This window comes from Emydura macquarii, unplaced genomic scaffold, assembly GCF_026122565.2.
Source record: "Emydura macquarii macquarii isolate MOO-44397 ecotype Brisbane River unplaced genomic scaffold, CSIRO-AGI_Emac_v2 contig_2897, whole genome shotgun sequence".
NCBI classification, from domain to species: domain Eukaryota; kingdom Metazoa; phylum Chordata; order Testudines; family Chelidae; genus Emydura; species Emydura macquarii.
Genome location: NW_027133034.1, coordinates 49,429,997 through 49,449,313, shown reverse-complemented (window position 1 = coordinate 49,449,313; position 19,317 = coordinate 49,429,997). Strand labels below are relative to the sequence as shown.

Below are 19,317 nucleotides of genomic sequence, written 5' to 3'. Positions count from 1 at the left end.
TCATCCAGTCTAGTCCCTTGTACTGAGCCTTAGACAGCAGGAACAAAAAGTCAACTCCTATTTTTAAGTTTGCTATGAGGATTTACAGAGCAAACAACTGTAAGCCTGTAGAACGCATTACTGTTTGCTTATTTTCTTGTACTGTAGTTTTGAACTGGCATCCGGTTCAAAGATCTTTCATCCAAACAATAAACAAACGTTAATTCAAAATACATTTCACTTCCTACCTACCAAACTATGAATTTAGGCACAAGCTATGCAGTAGGACAAAGATTTCAGAACAGAAATGCCTTACAAATATGATCAGAATCAACTATACCTCAAACTCATTGTGAATTGTATGTTGCAGCTATTACAAATCAAACTAACATTTTTAAAGTATCATTAAAAGGTGAGTCAGAATTTAAAGAGAGTCACTAAAAACTGTAACTAGAACCTCAGGACTGGGGAGGGAGGAATGGAATATAACTCCCCAGGGTGTCAGATTATTTTAGAATTATTATAGTGCTGGTAAATAGGTGGCTCATGGGCCAGGTAACAATTTGTTATTCTAACTTTACCAGTATGTTGGAAGCCAGCTTATATTGCCCAGCATTTTGAAATTGCCTGCTGGAAGCAGTCACTCATCATGATATATGTAGGAATTAGGGCTGTCAAACGATTAAAAAATAATCGTAATTAATCACTAAATTAAAAAAAGCCACAATAATCTGTTTTAATCGCACTGTTCAATAATAGAATACCAATTTAAATTTATTATAAATATTTTTGGATATTTTTCTACATTTTAAAATATATTGATTTCAATTACACAAAATACAGTGTACAGTGCTCATTTTTAATAAAAGTATTTGCTCTAAAAAAACGAAACAAAAAATATTGCTCAGTTCATCTCACACAAGTACTATAGTGCAATCCCTATTATGAAAGTGCAACTTACAAATGCAGAATTATTATTATTTTTACATAACTGCACACAAAAACAAAACAAAGTAAAACTTTAGAACCCACAAGTCAAAGAATGAAAGTTTTTACATGCCAGATATGCTATATCTTGCAATGCCAGCTACAACCTGCCATGTGAACATCTGTTCTCACTTTTAGTGCCATTTTAAATAAGAAGCGGGCTGTATTATCTCCTGTAAAAGTAAACAAATTTGTTGCCTTAACGATTGGTTGAACAGGTAGTAGTACTAAGTGGTCTTATACAAGGTGAATTGAAATATACTATTTTTTTGTTTTATGTTTTACACCGCAATTAATCACAACTTTCTTTAATCTAGTTAACTTGTTTTGCATTAATCATATGCATTAACTCTGATTGACAGCTCTACTAGGAAGCTTTAAAAAATAATTTTTGTAGTTTCCTAAAGATGTAAACTGTTCAGGGGGTAGGAACTGTTTAAAGAAAGCAGATGGGAGAGGACAGACAGCCTACAGAGCACTGCCAATTGAGAACTGCTAGGGAAGTGAGAAGCAGAGCCCAGCAAGTCTTTGTGAAACATACCTGTATCATTATTACCTCATCCTCCCTGCCCCACCCTGCCAACACCGTGCATTTGTTTCATCTTGTATTTAACCAAGATTATAAGCCTTTAGGACAGGGACAGTCTTTTTACTACATATTTGTACACGTTAGCACACCAGGGCTCTGATCTTTGACTGGGGACTTCAGGCATCAAACACTTTCTGTGAATATTCTAAGCAGCAATATTTTCTTCTGAATATGTGTTTACATGCAAATTCAAACAAAGTATACAAAGACTTAAAAAAAAAAAAAAAAAAAAAAAGACAAACTCATGTTCATGGTCAATTAGGAGTTAAATTACAAATGTTGAAACAATTTAATCTCTTCCATGTAGGCCAGAGGTTGAAACTGAGTCATATGTATTTACACATTCAAATATGTCACACCCTATGCTGTAGGAGAGAAAGAACAAACTAGTTAGTTACTATGAATCTCATACACAGAATGCTTCTGAATGACAGATCTAAAACTCCAGGGTCTTTTACACAAAAATATGGATTAAAAACCCTTTTCAAATGAATTAAAGAGGCATTATTTTGCCAACTGGATTTAACTTGCAACAATGAAAACATTGTTTTTAGTCATAACTGGATTGCTGTCTCTGTCCTCAAGTCTACAGAAAAGAGGTAAGCCTCTCATTCTATGGGTATTTTATATTATCTGTATGTTTTAGCTGGTACCATGACCATTGGGCTTATCTTTTTGATGCTTATGTCAGCTATACATACTCCCAACAGGCTGATACACAGCACACGAAGTCACAACTGAGCCAGATTTTGGATTTCCCTGTTTTGGTTATCTTGAATCTCTCTCCACAGTGGCCCTTGATAGTTTTGCTAAATGACTAACAAAAGGCAATTGTATTTGTGTTTACTAAAATGTTATTTCCTGCATAACCCATCTTCCCCTACAGTACAATCACACCCTCTCTCTGTGTAGAAAGAGGGCATCTAGAAGGAAAAGCTCAACTGAAAGGGCAAATTTGTTTCATAAATACCAGGGGAAAGTTACCATTCCAAAACACTGGGTCCAATCAGAGCCTCACTGGAGTTAGTGGGAAAAACTCAATGGATTTCATTGGGAGTAGATCTGGGCATTTTCTGTGAAGATTAATTGTTTTTGTATTTTTTTAAAAATACTCTGCTACTCAAGTCTCTTTAAATGACAGTCATGCCCAGAAAAGGGACTAAAAATGGCAGTCTTACTCAAATCTGCTTCTATGCATACTCTGCCATTGCTGCCCATTCTAAGGATCTGTAATGCCTGGACATAATATTATTTTCTGTATTTTTTTTATCCAGAAGAAATTAGTTAAGTCACTTTAGGATAAAAAGACTAGCATTCAAAGATTCAAATTCTGGAACTAGGATTCTAATTACGAATTACTCCAGTAGCAAAAAACAATTATGGCCACAAGATCCTCAAGTGAAAGATGTTGTGTAGGGGCAAAGTATGATTATTATTCTTTTCATTTAAGAGTTTAACTGAAGTGTTGAAGACCAAGAACAAATGTCTGTAGTCATTCAAAAGGTATATAACAAGGCTGAACATTTTTGGTACTAGCACTTCTTTACAAAATTCTATGCTGAGCCTTATCAGGATTGTTGACATTAGGAGATGAGGTTAAATATGCTCATTAATCTTTGTCTAAATAGTAAGAATGTTTTTAGTGATGTTTTCAGAGTTGTATGCAAAAGAATACTGAATTGTAGGCCAATAAATCAATAACTAACATCATAGCACCTTTCCCATACATATTTTTTCAAAGCACTTTGCAAAGTAAGGATAAGTACTATCACCCTGATTTTAAACTGGGTGGAACTGAAGCAGACAGATTTGCCAGTTATAGAATCAGAAATAAAACACAGATGATCAACACTTAAGACTAACTATAGAAATAAGAGTAGTAGCTACATCATTGCTACTTCATGCTAACAGGAGGGAATCTGGTTTGCCTTCTGAGCCAAGAAATAAGGAGTCAGAGTAATTGGCTTAAAAAAAAAAAAAAAGATAGAAGAGGAGGGGATGAAACTCAAGTATTTGAACTCCAAAAAAGGAAGATTGTGTATGTAAAAGATTAAGGATAAATGTTTCTAAGCATAGTTCTAATTTGAAAAGTGAGTATGTAAAATGGCACCATCTTATTCAACATATTTGCCTTTTGAGTAGTCATATGTGCTGGCTTAAGTAACAGAAGTTTTACTGCTTTTTAATTCTTGTTAGCACTGCTGAGCCAACACAGTTGAGGGCATGTGAATCAAGGATTATATTCTGTTTTTGTATGTCAACATAGTTTATCAAGTTCAAGCAGTTACACCTGTGAAAATCCACCAAAGACAATGAGGTTGCAGAGATATCAAACGTAAGTCTGCCAGCAAAAACTGATCATTATTCTTAAAACAGAAAGAATCCAGCTTGACATTAAGTTCAACTGAGTATTCAGAGCTGAGAGTCCATTTATATATAAAATTATGAGGGGTGCCAGGTGATACAGAAATCAGAGACAATACAGAACTGCACAGTGCCATTTTCACAGAATCACTGTTCAGATTAGAGCAGCAATGATTTCTCTGGGAAAAAAAGTGTACATCATGACTCTGTCCAGAGTAAATTTAATGATTTAGTTATTTTCTTTTCTTAAACCTTAGAATCTAAACATGGTGGCAACAGCTCTGCAAGTCAAGATGTGCCTAATATTAAGACCTTCCGTGGAATGCCACAAGGCACTTATGATTACATTCCCCCTTCTGACATAGAAGGCTGGACAAAGATGGTTCCTAACCAAGAACATAAATGCTCATCAGGGAAGTCAAATGGCTCAATACTGAAAGTTAACAATACCACAGCGGAGTACCTTACTAGTTATTTGAGCATCAAACTAATACCTGCAGCATATATTCTTGTAGTTTTATTAGGTGTGCCATCAAACGCCATCACTTTGTGGATGCTGTTTTTCAGAATCAGATCTGTTTGTACTGCCATCTTCTATACAAATTTAGCCATTTCAGATTTCCTGTTCTGTATCATGCTGCCATTCAAGATAGCATACCATCTCAATGGGAACAACTGGATTTTTGGAGAAATCATGTGTCGAACCATGACTGCCGTTTTCTATGGCAACATGTACTGCTCCATTCTACTCCTCATGTGCATCAGCATCAGTCGTTATGTGGCTATTGTTCACCCGTTTACCTACAGGAGTCTACCAAAGCGTACTTATGCAACTTTAACATGTGGCATAGTGTGGACAATTGTTTTCCTGTACATGCTGCCATTCTGCATAACAAAGCAAAGCTATTACTTGGAACAATTAAATATCTTTACCTGCCATGATGTAGATAATGCCTGTGAAACTTTATCAGCATTCCAATTCTACTACTTCGTCTCTTTAGCAATCTTTGGATTTGTAATACCACTGACCATCATCATTTTTTGTTACACCTCAATTATTCAAACACTCAATACTTATGAGCAGAGGTGGTTCAGGTATGTTAAAATAAGTCTCTTGATCCTTATGATTTTTGCCATTTGCTTCACACCAAGCAACATCCTACTTATTGTCCATCATGTTTATTACTACTACAACAAAACAGATAGTTTGTATTTTTTCTACCTTATTGCCTTATGTCTAAGCAGTTTCAACAGTTGCCTTGACCCATTCCTTTACTTTCGGATGTCCAAAATTAAAGAGCAGTCCAATGTTTATCTCACAATGGTTAAAATATCCAGAGACGAATGAGTTAAATGAAGTGTCCAATATTTATTTTTTGTGACAGATAAATGTCTGATAATTCATCAAAATAAAAAAAATACACCACTAAAAATTTGTATTTATTATTGCAAACACACCCAGCAATTAATTATTGTTTTGTAAATTCTAATTGGTCTTTTTTTAACGAAAAAAGCAGCTATTCAAAAGCATCTTAAGATTTATTTTTGCCCAAATTTTACATTGACTTCTAAAAATACAGTTTTGCCAAGTCTTTCGATTTTATCACCAGTCTTGGTGCTGATCTTGAAGCCACAGCTCCTGATTCAGGTGAATGTTTTCATTTGCCCGCCCCTCAAATGTTTCTAGCCTTCACCGCTATGGAGAAAGGTCTGAAGATATGGACCCTAAAAGCTCCAACAACAGAAGACAAATAAGATCTCAATGATATTTTTAAGGCAATATCACTATTTTTGAAAGCTTTGGGTGACTTCCCTGAAAATACCCAGTATCTCTAAATTGTGATCAATGTGTGGCAATGATATAAGTAGATTTCTGCTTGGCCTTCTATAGAAACATTTTCACTTTCCAAGTGCAGTAAGAAGAAAGTCATTTATAGTATCCACCACACCTGGTAGAAGATAATCTGTTGTCTCGCATCATATTAGAGATTTGTTTTCCTATGCATACAAGTTTTCCCATTTAGTCTGATCCTGCACTCATTCTACTGCATACAATACTTGACAAGCTGCACCGATGGCTCCCAGTAAAGAGTGGGGTCAGTGTGACGTGAATGCAGGCCCTTTAAAACATTGCCCTACTCTTTTTTTTTTTTTTTTTTTTTTTAAATGATAAACACATCATGCTGTCTTTAAGAACTACGCAGTTCTGCTTAACACACAGGTAAGATTGCCTCATTATCTGAAATACTTCCATGTACTCCCTTATTTTACAGGAAATATCTTGAGTATCACAAATACCTAGCCTATCTAATCTCAGGTGCTTAATTATCTATGTTAATTGGCAAGTTTAATGGTTACCACTATAAATTTATAGAAGTTTATGAAAAGTTCAAAACTGACGTTAAACCAATAATACAGAGTTAAGGTTCTCACAAGATTAAAACACAGTGTACATGCATATATTTCTGTCAATTGCTTGGGATTTTGTTCAGGTAAGTCCTTACATTTTATTCACATATACTGTTAGTACCATTTTAAAAGCATGCTTTTAATTTTAAAACATTTTTTGCAAGGCATTTTTCAGTAGTCAAGAAACCTTAGCGGTCCAGTAATGTTTCCATCAAAGAAATGAGTTTCTCTATGCCACTTACTCTTATTTTCAATTACAGCACTATTTTAATTAAGCTATCTCCTTATAAGTTGTAAATATATTTTAAGAGCAGCTTCAAAAATAATCCAAATGTAACAAACTCCATTGAAGAGATTAAAAATCAAATATTTATGAGAACCATTTTGCTAAAAGGAGACCTACAAGTTTACATATTTGCCAAGCCTTAACTGTAATTTTTTAGAAATATTGAGCTCTTTGCTTACAATTTAAGGTATCTACAAAAGCACACAATCTCTCTACATTAAAAATAGTAAGTTTACCCAATAGTTTGGAATGGCTTCATAAAAACAGATTCCAAGCATAATATCAATTTTTTAATAAGAGAAAGGATTTATGGAATAACTAGATTCAATGTTGTTGTGTTCACAAAGATGGACAGGAAGTGACTGGGGCTTTAGATCTGCAAAATGAAACAGGGGATTCAGACCCAAGTTCAATTTATCTGGACCACTAAAATCAGGGGTGTGTAAGTAACAGAATGCTTAGAATAGGAGGTCCCAGGTGAGATCCCATATCTTTTACCCCAGCTGAATAAGATGTTCCCCTAGAATAATGAAAATCAGGTACAGTACAACTACCTAATATTTGAAAATCAGACACTTTCTTTTAACCTCCACATCTCATCCTTAAAACTATGCCAATCAAACTGGAGGTAACAGATCTGCTTATATGAACAGGAGCTCTTCCACAGGTTGGGAGGGTGGGCTTGCTGGTTTTTATTGAACTTTTATTTTATTTTGCCTTTTACTGGCTAAAACAAAGTGGCCGAGGAAAGTCAATATAGTCTTTCCTCCGTTTAAAAGGAGGCTCAACTTAAAATCACAATTTGTCTAAAAATGTTTACCTGCCTCTGTAACAAGCAACACCTAAAATTACTGTAATTTAAGAGACTAAATATATTGTGTTGTCAAGTATGTAAAAAGTAAAAAAAAGCCAATGTTTTCACTCTTTCCTTTTGGAGTAATCAGTTATTTGGGTTGCTTTTTTGTGAGTCTTTCACAGAGCAAAAGGAGAGAAAAGCACATTTTAAGTAGCAGTGAAAAGACTGCAAAACCAAGAAAAGAGAATACAAGGGGATGCTATGGCAGCTGTAAATACCTGAAAACTAAATGATCAAGCTGAATACTCTTTAAAGTTTCTTGTCCTGAACTATGAAGAAGTTTGTTTTTAACCAGAATATCCCCATATTTTATAAGAATTGGAACAAGTGAAAGGCTTACTTCAAAAGCCAATGCAGCTTCCATAAAATGGAAAGACCTCCCCTCATTGTAGTCACTGCAGATGACAAGATTATTTATATATGCTGCTATAAGCTCTCTTCCAAGCTCCCATAATTTAGTTTAGGAATGTGCAGCATGATTTTTAGATGTACAACTCTTGAGAATAAATTTTAAACACTATGCCAAAAGCTATAGCTGATCTTGTGTTCAATTGCATTATGACAGCATTTACACTCATCTGTTTACAATCTCTAAAACTATGATGCTAGCCCAGGCACAGCTTTATGTGGAAGCCAACAATTGTATCCTGTTAAAATAGTTTACCCTAAGCAGCACATCACGAAGACAATCAAAATCAGCATGCTATAATATTATGAGAAGGAAAAAGAAAAGATGTTGGGATCATAAAAGCTATTTTAAAACCAAATTTACTTTTAAGCACTTTGAGGGGGGTCAGAATAATTTCCTGGAATTTCTTTTCAAAACTGCCAAAGCTTCAACCCTCCCCCCCCACCCCCACTAGTGACAAAAGCCCCAGCAGCTTCCCTTCTAGTTGTGAAATACTCATCCATCCCTAGTCCCAAAAAAAGGAGACCAGATCATCTACTGAGCTCTGGTAACTGCTTCAGCACAATTATGGCATAAATACCACACTCTTAAATATCTGAAGTGACCATGACAGGATGAGATAAACTAGGGAACATCAAGAGAACAGTGACAAGCTTGCACAACTGATTTTTGTTGTTGCTGTTGGTTTAAAACTAGCCCCAATAGATTTTATCCCCCCAGCTCCCATTCATACTAAAAGTTTCAGCAGCAGGTGGAATTACTTAGTGCTCAGATAATATTGCAATTGGCACATTAGAGACAGATATCACAACCACTTCAAAATACTGTGGAAAAAACATGCATTCAAGTTTGGCATATTATATACTGACAAGCATCAATGAGTCAACTAGGGTTCTACCTTGCATTTCTGCACTTTGGCATCGTGCAGAACATCCTGATAATGCCTTGCATTTGTTGGGTTCACATCGTGCAGTTTGGCTGTAGGCAACAGCAAGGTTTCTAGAGTTTTCTCAGGATTCCCTTGGTCAATTGCTTCATTAATGTGGCCAATGGCAACAATTCCTAAGAAAGAAAGAAACACGGGAAATTAATGTTTAAAGATGTAGTAACAGAAAAAGCCCAATCACTTATCAAGTTAATTAAAAAAAAAAAAAAAGGATAGCGTCATAAATGAGTAAGTGTGAACATCAAGTTATAGTAAGCAGCAACAGCAAATTCTGTTCAAATTTGCTCAAATACTGCTCAAATACTGCTCAAATACTGACCGACAGTTCATGCCAAGCAAGCTAGACCAGATTTTTCCTCCTCCCAACACCAACTGTTTAACTGAATCAGATTTAACAATTAAACATTATCCTTTGCTAAAAATGAAAGCTTTCCCCATTTTTTCTATAGAAGGATGATCCATGTACAGCTCTTTAAATAGAGACTCAACACATGAGTGTAAGGGTCTGGTGTTATTTACGTTTTAATGTTCAAGTAATCATTCAGAAGTGATTTTCAGGTCTGACTATTCCAAATGATTTTAACACATTCGTTTTCCTGACACATACATATTCTGACCTCTGAACTTATGTAGTTTATACCTTTTCAAGTCATCAGCACCACCACTTTAACATTTTTAACTTAACTTTCCCAGAACATGCATCTAAGTCAAAGTTCTCAAACTTAGTTGCCTAAAGGAAAAATACCTTGGTTTTTAAAACTGCTGAGCACCCATAACTCCCACTGAACTCAATGAGATACAGGGTGCCCAGCAGTTCTGAGAAAAGTGGTCGGATTAGTTTTTTTGAGTGCATTTAGGTACCTATCTTTAGACAACTATGTTTATAAATTGTGATCCTAGTTAATAGAGCGCTGAAACACTGTCCTGAGGGCTTTTCATAAAACCTGCTACACCAAGCTTGTGAGTGAGAGTATTAATTCCTGTTGACTGCTTTGCCATCACCTGTGACAGAGTGCATTTCAGTTGGTGGCTGACTGGGATCTGCTGAGGTTTCTCCATAGTGTGTATATAAAACTGAACTGCTGAGGTCATAGTCATGTGACCTCACAAGGCCTTAACCTCTTAGGAGACTAGCTATTCTTTGTGTGGATGTAAGCAGAATTCTTTATGACAATCCTGGGGGCACCCCCACTGAGGAGAGGGAATTTCTGCACCCTGGGGAAGCATAGGCTGATTTGGATGCAATATGTTTCAAAACGCTCTGTTGGTATTGTGGACAGTTCCATGCAGAGCTGTCCCCTGCCAGGTGGTAAATATTAGAACAATGCAATCCGAAAACAGCTACTATTTAGTGGGACTAAACATATGGATACTACTAAGGGAAAAATCTTTGACATCTGTGCACGCAGCACACACATACCTAGCATGGAATGGACACGAGCAGCACTCAAAGAAGAACATGCACTATTTTTCAACCTGGAAACGTTTTAAGGCATAAACTCCTCTATAACAATTTAGGATAAGAAAAGATGAGCACAATGAGCTGCTTTCTAAAAATAAAGTGGAGTCTGTTATATATAAAGGAAAGCAGGAAAAGAATTGCTTTTGACACAGTTATGTACGGCTGCCCCCACTAAAGGATTATTTGAGGGATATTGAACATAGAAAGTGTGTAAAATGCCACCCGCTACCACTTACCCCTCACCTGAAAAATCTTCTTGTACTTAACTGAATCAGTAAAGTCCCAAAATGAGATTAAATACCAGAACTATTGGCCCAATAAGAACATAGATGGATAGAAGCCTTATTGCCATCCATTAGAACTATCGCATTTGTGATGTCAGAGAAATGATGTATTCAGGGATATCATCAGTGAACCAGGAAACACCAAGAGGATTTCAGACAGGTGAAAAAAGAATTTAAAGACAGAAGGGGTAATGCAAGTAACTACTGCATGGAATGCTCCCTTCTCTCCTGTCAACACTCTAGCAAGGGCATTCAGCACAGAAATCTTCGCTCAATGTTGTTTACAATGATATAACTATGTTAGCTCTCTTCTCTAGAATTACTATCAAGATGCTATGCTGGGGAAGAGGAATCAGGTATTCCAAATCTACTTAGGAAAAAAAGCAAAAGCTTTGTTATAGGTGAAAGAGAAACTCAATTACTTTTAGTGTTCACCACATTTTATTATGGTGTCTGATACACTTCTGTTCTCATTTTTAATTGCAGCTACTGCAATTTAATACTGAAAATATTAAGAAAGCATTTAGTGGGGTCTTTTGCTGTCTAACTGCAATTTTACAACTGAAAATAAGCAGCATCACTATGTGACCAGGCAGCATTCTGTAAACCTGAGGCAAGCACTCCAGGGACCACAGGAACCTCTGACTTTGACAGAAAGTTAACAGAATTACTTACTTTCATTTTCTTCTTGAATTTGCATATTAACCATGTCAATACAGTTTTGGATATCATTCCAGCTTAAATAATCTTGTCCTGGAGATGAAGCCTCTGACTTAATAGACAATAGTGTGTCAGCATAACTGTAGGAAGATATAAAATATAAATTACCATAGAGTCATTCAATTACAAGAATATTGTCCATCATTTACTTTATGCATTTCTTCCCCCCACCCCTTATTGCATGAATCTAGTGCACATGAAAGTGAAAAACTTGATCGTAAATGTTTGCAGCCAGGCACCATGTAAACAGGCACATGAAAGTTGCCTTACTTGGCTCTACACATGCAATTCATAGATTCCAAGGCCAGAAAGGACTACTGTGATCACTGGTCTGACCTCCTGTATAACATACGCCACAAAATTTTCCCAAAATAATTCCTAGACCATATCTTTTAGAAAACACCCAATCTTGATGTAAAAATTATCAGTGATGGAGAATCCACCACAAACCTTGGTAAATTGTTCCAATGGTTATTACCCTCACTGCCAAAACTGTACACCTTATTTGGAGTTTGAATTTACTTAGCTTCAACCTCTGGATCATTTTCTCTCTCTCTCTCCTAGATTGAAGAGCCCATTATTAAATATTTGTTCTCCATGTGGATACTTTTAGACTGTAATCAAGTCCTCTTAATCTTCTTTGTTTAATTACATAGATTGAGCTCTTAAAGTCTATAACTATAAAACATGTTCTCTAATCTTTTAAAAATTCTTGAATGTCTTCTCTGAACCCTCTTCAATTTATCAACATCCTTCTTTAATTGTGTGCACCAGAACTAAACACAGTATTCCACTACTGGTTGCATCAGTGTCAAATACAGAGGTAAAATAACTCCTCTACCCCTACTAAAGATTCTCTTGTCTATGCATCCAAGGATTGCATTAGCTCTTTTGGCCACACCCTTGCACTGTAAACTCAGATTGTGATCTGAAATAATTCCGTATCATGTCACCCCAAAGCACTTTCCTTATAGTAGCTCCATGCTACTAATGGATATAAAATCATTCCAAGAAAGTGCAGTCTGTCAAGAAAATAATGATTTTAATAGTAAACCAAAATATCTTCCCCAAGAAATGGGGATGTTTACATTAAAGTTTATATTAATTCATGTCAACAGCCATGATTTCTTGAGGGTTTTGTGTTTTCTTGTTTAACTACATTATAGTCAATCTACTCATGAGGTAGTCTAAAAGCAAAAAAGTCACATCACAAAGTTAAATATCAGATATGTACTATTTAACATTTCCATAGTCCCTCATCCCAAAGCACTTAGTGAAATTCTTTCACTTCTAGAGTGTTTTAACAGCTGGTAGCAATGCTGCACATCTTAGAATTGGAAGTGAAGAACACCTCATCCAGCTAAGACTGCAGGGATTATATAAGGTGGGCAGGATGTTATTACCAAAAGTGGAATTTGGCTAGGAGTCCAGGGGTAAATCACTAACTTTTGCCACAGCTGTTTTGAGCACATCTATTGCTCAAATTGTTGCTCCTGTAACTTGCTCATATGGGGCCCTTAATTTCTCTTCCCCATTCTGCAGCATCCACTTATGTAATTTTCCTCCTCCCAAGACATTAATGTCTTACTTTTGGCCACAGGGAGAGGGAGCATTATTCTCTCTCTCTGCAAAGGAAAAAAGATCCTGGGGGTTCGGTAGGCCGCCAGAGAGGATTACACAGATCCCACACCTCTCTCCTTCTGGGTCCTCCCCAACAGCCAATACCATATCAAGGAGAGGGAGGCAGTTGAGAGATTCAGGGACCCCTACAATGTTGCATGACACTACAGGCAGCAATTTAGGACAGACTCTTTATGCAGCTCTGCAACACACCAAGTCCAGGATAAAGTTTTTGTTCAAGCTCTGTCAGCAGCCCAGTCCACAAAGTAGAGAGCAGTGTTCCACTCACTGCTAGTAGGACTTATGCAGAGAACTCTACTTCCCTGCATGTGTTTGTGGGGGGAGGGAGAGGTTCCCCTCCCAACTCAGGGCTCTTGCATGTATAGGTTCTGTAGCCTGGGAGAACCAGACCCCACTCTTGTTAAAAGTGCCATGAAATTCATAGATTTTAGGGCCAGAAGGAACCATTAGGATTATCAGACCTGCAAAACAGAGGTCCGAGAATTTCATCCAGTAATTTCTATACCAAGCCCATAACTTCTGTTTGAGCCATCTTCAATGCTCAGGACTTCTCTTTCATCTCATCTAGCAGCAGCACGTCCAGCTGCATAGTGCCCAGGGACAGCACAACTGTGGGTGAGGCAGTGGGTGATACTTTTTTACCAACACTCCTTAATGTAGCACTGCTGGTGTTCATCAGAGATCACCCATGCAACTACTGATTTGTGTGGACTTTCCTTTGGCTGTCAGATGTGACAGGATCAGAACACCAGGTGGTCCGCAACTATGAGAAAAGTCAAACACCAGGCAACAAAAGATACTCATCTCAAATCTGAATTTACAACTTGAATGGAACACATGCACATCATGTTGTGTTCAGCTATTTAGCAGACAGGGTTTTTAACCACACAGGCCCCTACCATTTTAAGCTAGACAGGTTAGTACAAGACCTCTGGTTTTTAGTATATTACACAGACTATATTCAAAGGTTCTCTCTCAAAGATTCAGTAAGATACTAGTGAGTAGCGAATCGCAACTTAGTCCAGATATACATGGTCTCAAAAGCAAATCCTCTCAGCTCATGTTTAACTTCCAAGGACATTTCCCCCTACCCTGACCTCCAGATCCTCCTTTGCCCTCAAACATTTAGTGATATTTGATTGCCTGTGTTTTCACAGACGGGGCACTGCATCTTAGCAGCCCTAGTATTCTCTCCTCTTAATAAACTGGAACATTGTGCCAATGTTTAGCTTGTAAACTTTTTAACTTCATATCACAACGCTGGAAAAATGGCTGATAATATGCTCATTCATCCTTTTGCAGCAGTCTTTGTTGCTCATTTGGACAGGACAAAAATGAATTTTTACCGTTGAAAGTTTTCTTCTTCCAGATTATTGAAGCCAATGGATGGATTTCTGAGATGACTCTTCATTGCCAGGATGTCTTTACTTTCCAAGGCCTGGTTTAGTAACACAACAGCTGACAACATTTCCACAGCTACAGACAATTCATCATATGCCAAGTAACTCTATGGGAAAATAGAATACATCAGTCATGAAGCTAAACAAAATAAAGGTAACCAGGTTTAATTACAGTCTAGATGCCAAAAGGAGGGAGGCATGGATTTGATTTAAAAGCAGGAGGAGAAAATTTTATAGCTTTAGAGCCTACTCTAAATTGAATCAGAAAGTGGACTCCCCCCCCCAGATTGGCTGATCACTTTCCATAAAACACAGTCAACCTTAAATTGAGAGAGACTGTATGCAACAACGAAAAAGTGAAGGTCAGTCAACTAGTTGCAGCACAAGAGTTAGCACGGGCTAACCTGGTCAAGAATATATAACTGGAACAGGCAAGCACTTATTAAAATATAGAAATATGCATGCAATACATTTGAAGGCAGGAAGAAGAAGAATCTGATAGAAATATCAGATCATTTATCATAAGTAACAAAATGGTGTTAAATAAAAATGCATTCGTATTCACGATCCTTTATGGCTTGACTGCACACTATTGAACAGCAATTTATATGTTTTTCACTCTTACCACAGCATTCTGTTGCTGAAGGTTGAACAGTTCAGTCTGATAGACAGCAGCAGCAAATGGGTGAACAACAGGCAACTGGGCCTCTGGTTTCATCAGTGCAACCAGTGTTTTACTAGCATCACAGTTACGAATTGCAGTATTGATATGGTCAATTGCTACAAGTTCTGGGAGAAAGTAGGAAAAAATTCCCATTAATTTCTTTTCCATTTGCTCTTTTTTTTTTCCCTGTTATGTTGTGTAGACAAACAGTAACCCAATATTACATCATATGCTGCAATTGCTCAAGACAGCTATAGCTGTATATTTTCAAAAGATGCATTTAAGACACAAATTACACAACATTCTTGCAAAAATTATTTCTGCTCAAAAGTATGTGGAAGTCAATAGCTTAACACAAGTCAGCGATCAACTCATTATTATCCTGAAAGACAACTTGACCAATCCAGAGATTGACACATCATCTTTATTGGGTTTGACCAAATTCCAAGTGTGCCTGGAACGTTAACCTATATTAGTTTCCTTCACCATTTTATTTATTTCTTCTACCTCCATTGTCTTCCCATTTTTACCTTTCTAGTAAGAGTCCAACACTGGTAGGCTGGACAAGGCTACACTTGCAGCACCAATGTGCCTTAATAGCCTGGTAAAAGTTTACCACATTCCATAGTGGCTCACTTCTTGTAACTGGAATTTTCATCAGCTAAAAACTGAGTAAAACAGAAGCTGCATCTTATCTTTTGCTATTCTCTCCCCCTTTTACGTGCATTTGTCTAATTTTTTTCATAAGGAAACATAACCTCAATAGCCACCACAAGAACTGCTAATTAAAACTGGCTTTCCCCCAAAGTAATTTATTACAATCTAAGATTGTTAAAGAAAACTGTTAAAGCGTCATTTAATGTTTTTCTTCTTCAATATAGGTGAAGTAGTATCCCTTGGTGAGCTCAGAACTGGTCTCAAATAAAAAACTGGGGGTTAAACACACATGTAGAGCAACATAGCAGGTGCTGCCCAAGAGTGCTAGATCTCATCTCACAGGCTAAAGAAATTGCAACTACTGCAATTTATACTAATCTCCTCACCACAACAGTCACAATTTTGAAGGAGATAGTGGTCACAAACCTGGTTGAGGGAAGAGCGAAGCACTCGGATTTCAGTCTTGCATCAAGAAAAAAACTGGCCAAAATCCCACTGAGAAAAAAAAAGTTGTAAAGTCTCCTTTTGAGTATGATGACCAGACATGCCAGATGAAAAAGTAGGATGCCTATTCCAAGGAAGGTAGGACAGGGCAATTGAGATGTATTGGTGGGAGGACAGAGATAAAATGACCCCCATTCTTCCCTCTTCAGCCAAGCCATGCTCCTCTGACTCTCCCACTGCTTACTTTGGGTGAGAGGGCTGGAAGACTGACATTGGCAGGGGAGCTCATTAAGAGGCCTGTTTGAGAGGTTGTGATGTCAGAGAATAGGGTATCAATATGCAACTGCTTTTATATCGCTTTTTAAAGTGTGTCCATGCCCTAAATATTGGACAGCTTCTCTAGGCTTTCTGAATAATGGCAATGGCAGCTTCCAGGGTACTAGGAGGAGGATTCAGACTCTGCCTATGCTCTCCCCAGCTTTCAGTTTGGCTGATTAGTTCTTCAGGTAGCCAATCTACAAAAGTCTTTACAAACAAACAAACCACTTGAAAAACAAAAAACCTAGAGATAGCAGGGCAGATCCTGAAAGGATATTTCACTGACAGATGGCCACCCAGAGGTCTGAAGAGTTGAGAATACTGGGGATTTCTCTCTGTATCTTAGGACTCTATCCAGCAGTATGGACAATGGAATGTTGCTGAAGAACTTTAGGCACTGAGTCAGCAGGGACCTTAAACACATACCTAAATATAAACAGAGTAATCCCATCTGTTTCAGTGGGACTCCTCTTGAGCTTAAAGTTAGAGGTTATTTAAGGTCCTTGCTGAATTGGAGCCAGGAGGAGAAAAGGTGAGATGCCACGTTCTTGATCTTAAAGTTTTTTATACTATCTTAGGCACCACAAGTATACGAGAACCAGACTGAATGGAAGACTCAGAGAAGTTCAAAGCCATGGAGCCTGAGTACCTGGGACCCAGGACACAAGGAATAAATGGGGAGGAATCATATTTGGCATGGTAAGTATTTTAGCCATTCCTGAGGTAAAAAAAAATATATATATAAAGGCACTTGCCTCTCAGACAGCATGCAGAAACTTCTACAGAAAAAGCCCTACTGGGCCAGAAACAAAATGGCATCAAAATCTGCAGCCACCAATTGGCTTTGTGGACTTCCATGCTAAGGAACCAAGCATGCAACTCTGATATTATGAATCTATGTCCATAGTGCACAAATGCATTTACCAAGTTCTTGGGTATTTATCATGCACGTTGTAGCTTCAGTGGTATCTTCACACTTAGTTTGTACCTAGGTCAACTTACCACTACTCAGTTCTTTAATAGGTACCCTCAACTGGATCTTCAAGAAGTTCCTAGTTTGTTTACCTGCCTTCCCCTAATGAAAACTGATCAATATCAGGTTAGAAGTAAAACTGAATTGAAATTCTTCATGCCACATGAAGTCGTGTGGGTAACAATACTGTGGCATTTATTTTTTTTTAAATCCACACCAGAGGAAACAAACTCATTTTTCCCACTCCAAGACATTGATGAAGCTGTACAAATAAATAGCACTACCCTCCTTATAGTTTTCCATTACCAAGAGCAACTTTCTCCTAAAAGGAAATACTATTCACCATGTCTGATCGTTCTAAAATCCAAATCACTAAGCTATAAAAGAGAGACTTGTATGCTATTTAAAATTTGCACGTCTACAATAGCACAGCAAACTAGATTCATACTACCTTTTTGCATAGCATCAGAACAATTACACTGAATTAAATATTAAAATGAGACAGTCACTAACACATGCCACAGACAACATATGACAGCAGTTTGTTCAAAGCTGAAGCTCCTAGCAGACAGATTATCACTCAAAGAATGCCAGAGAAGCAATTGGCAATAGATGGGCTGCTGCAAATTTAGAACTGCTTTCACTATAGTTTTTCTAAAATAAAGCAACATTACTCAACATGTTGCAGATCCATTGTGCCATATATAAACTGTACTAAAATATTAATCAGGCTGAGATTTTAATATTTTAAAATGATAAAAATCTAGTTTCCTCTACTGCATACGACTGCAAGCTATTTTTCAATTTGATCATTTTACTTTTAACTGAGATAAAATGTAAATTTCCTTTTGAGAAAGATCAAGACTATACAAAAAAAAAACACAACCCTATATTTACACAAGCCATCAAGCCATGCATTATGTTCAGTTTTAGCCATGTATGTCCACTAGCAGCTGAAAATATTCAACCAAAAAAAGCATTAGCTATTTCAGATAAAATAGTACGTCCAAAGTGGCACAGATTGGTGACTTGACAATTGTGACATTGAAAAGAGCAGTAGCAAAAATAAAATGCAATGTGGTTTCAATTTATAAAGAAACCTTGTTTGCATGCAAAAAAAGATGGATTTAGTTATTCAGCTTAAGTAAGAGTAATGAAACGGTGTTCATGAAAATGAGTATTAAAACATTTTACTCACTAAGCTTGAGAGCCTCAGCTTCCTCATTGGCAACACTAACTTCTTTCTGTATCTCACTTTTGTCGAGCAAAATTAGAACCCCTGCTAGCTAACAGATCAGACAAAAAGACTTCATTATGCTTTTTAAATTCGCAGAGGACGGGAAAATATTCCACTACGATACACTATGAATTGACCATGATGGTGGCTGAATACCAAATACAATGGCATATTAAAAGAATAGTGTTTGTTTTTCCATAAACTTCCAACTCACTTTTAAAATGACAGATTTTCGCCTTAATCCAGATGTTCTCTATAATGGTCTTCATTCACCATTGTTTATGTCAACATAACTTCTTATGAGTTTATTATAGCAGAAAGATATAGTTTCCAAGATGAGCTTTGTATTAAGGAATATATATATATGAAATATTATTTCTCTCTTATTTGGCTGCTTTTTACCAATGCATCATGTGCTTTACAGCAAATGCATCTAGTTTTGTATTGTTTAGGAAAGTATTATTTTAAAATACTTTACAAAATTCTTTACTGTTTCATGAAACAGTAGAGTTCAGACTGCAGAGTTTAGGATGAAGTCACTTCTATTTTAATTAGAGAAAAATGCAAACTCAAGCGTTGTATTAGCATACATTCCATTCAATTACCTGCATTCTCTGCTCTGTATAGTCACACAATTGTGCTAGGTACCATGAGGAATTTTGCTGCAGAACTCCAGACAAGCTCAAAGCAGG

At 36.9% G+C, this 19,317-nt stretch overlaps 2 protein-coding genes across 4 annotated transcripts in view; one reads left to right on the top strand and one right to left on the bottom strand.

The window, feature by feature from the left end:
• The window catches only part of IQGAP2 (IQ motif containing GTPase activating protein 2), a 188,352-nt gene that overhangs the window by 56,453 nt on the left and 112,582 nt on the right, over window positions 1-19,317 (bottom strand). Inside the window, exons 10-13 of the mRNA XM_067568807.1 lie at window positions 14,958-15,121; window positions 14,279-14,439; window positions 11,247-11,371; window positions 8,778-8,941 (exon numbers count right to left, since the gene is read on the bottom strand). Coding sequence (XP_067424908.1) covers window positions 8,778-8,941; window positions 11,247-11,371; window positions 14,279-14,439; window positions 14,958-15,121 — 614 coding nt within the window. The remainder of the gene's footprint in view (window positions 1-8,777; window positions 8,942-11,246; window positions 11,372-14,278; window positions 14,440-14,957; window positions 15,122-19,317) is intronic.
• F2RL2 (coagulation factor II thrombin receptor like 2) lies at window positions 1,944-5,373 on the top strand. Of its 3 annotated transcripts, XM_067568811.1 has the most exons (4): window positions 1,944-2,154; window positions 3,006-3,058; window positions 3,822-3,890; window positions 4,177-5,373. In XM_067568811.1, exon 4 carries the CDS (start codon window positions 4,242-4,244, stop codon window positions 5,265-5,267), a length of 1,026 nt encoding a protein of 341 aa, XP_067424912.1. In that variant the 5' UTR covers window positions 1,944-2,154; window positions 3,006-3,058; window positions 3,822-3,890; window positions 4,177-4,241; the 3' UTR covers window positions 5,268-5,373. The 3 variants fall into 3 exon arrangements, with proteins under 3 accessions (XP_067424912.1, XP_067424911.1, XP_067424909.1); XM_067568810.1 differs by lacking the exon at window positions 3,006-3,058; XM_067568808.1 differs by lacking the exons at window positions 3,006-3,058; window positions 3,822-3,890.

Bases quoted from the DNA above. Each gene is read 5' to 3' on its own strand.
- F2RL2 (XM_067568808.1), top strand. From the start codon at position 2,091: ATGAAAACATTGTTTTTAGTCATAACTGGATTGCTGTCTCTGTCCTCA. The intron at 2,155-4,176 runs GTAAGCCTCTCA...CTTAAACCTTAG, and splicing joins CTCAAGTCTACAGAAAAGAG to AATCTAAACATGGTGGCAAC.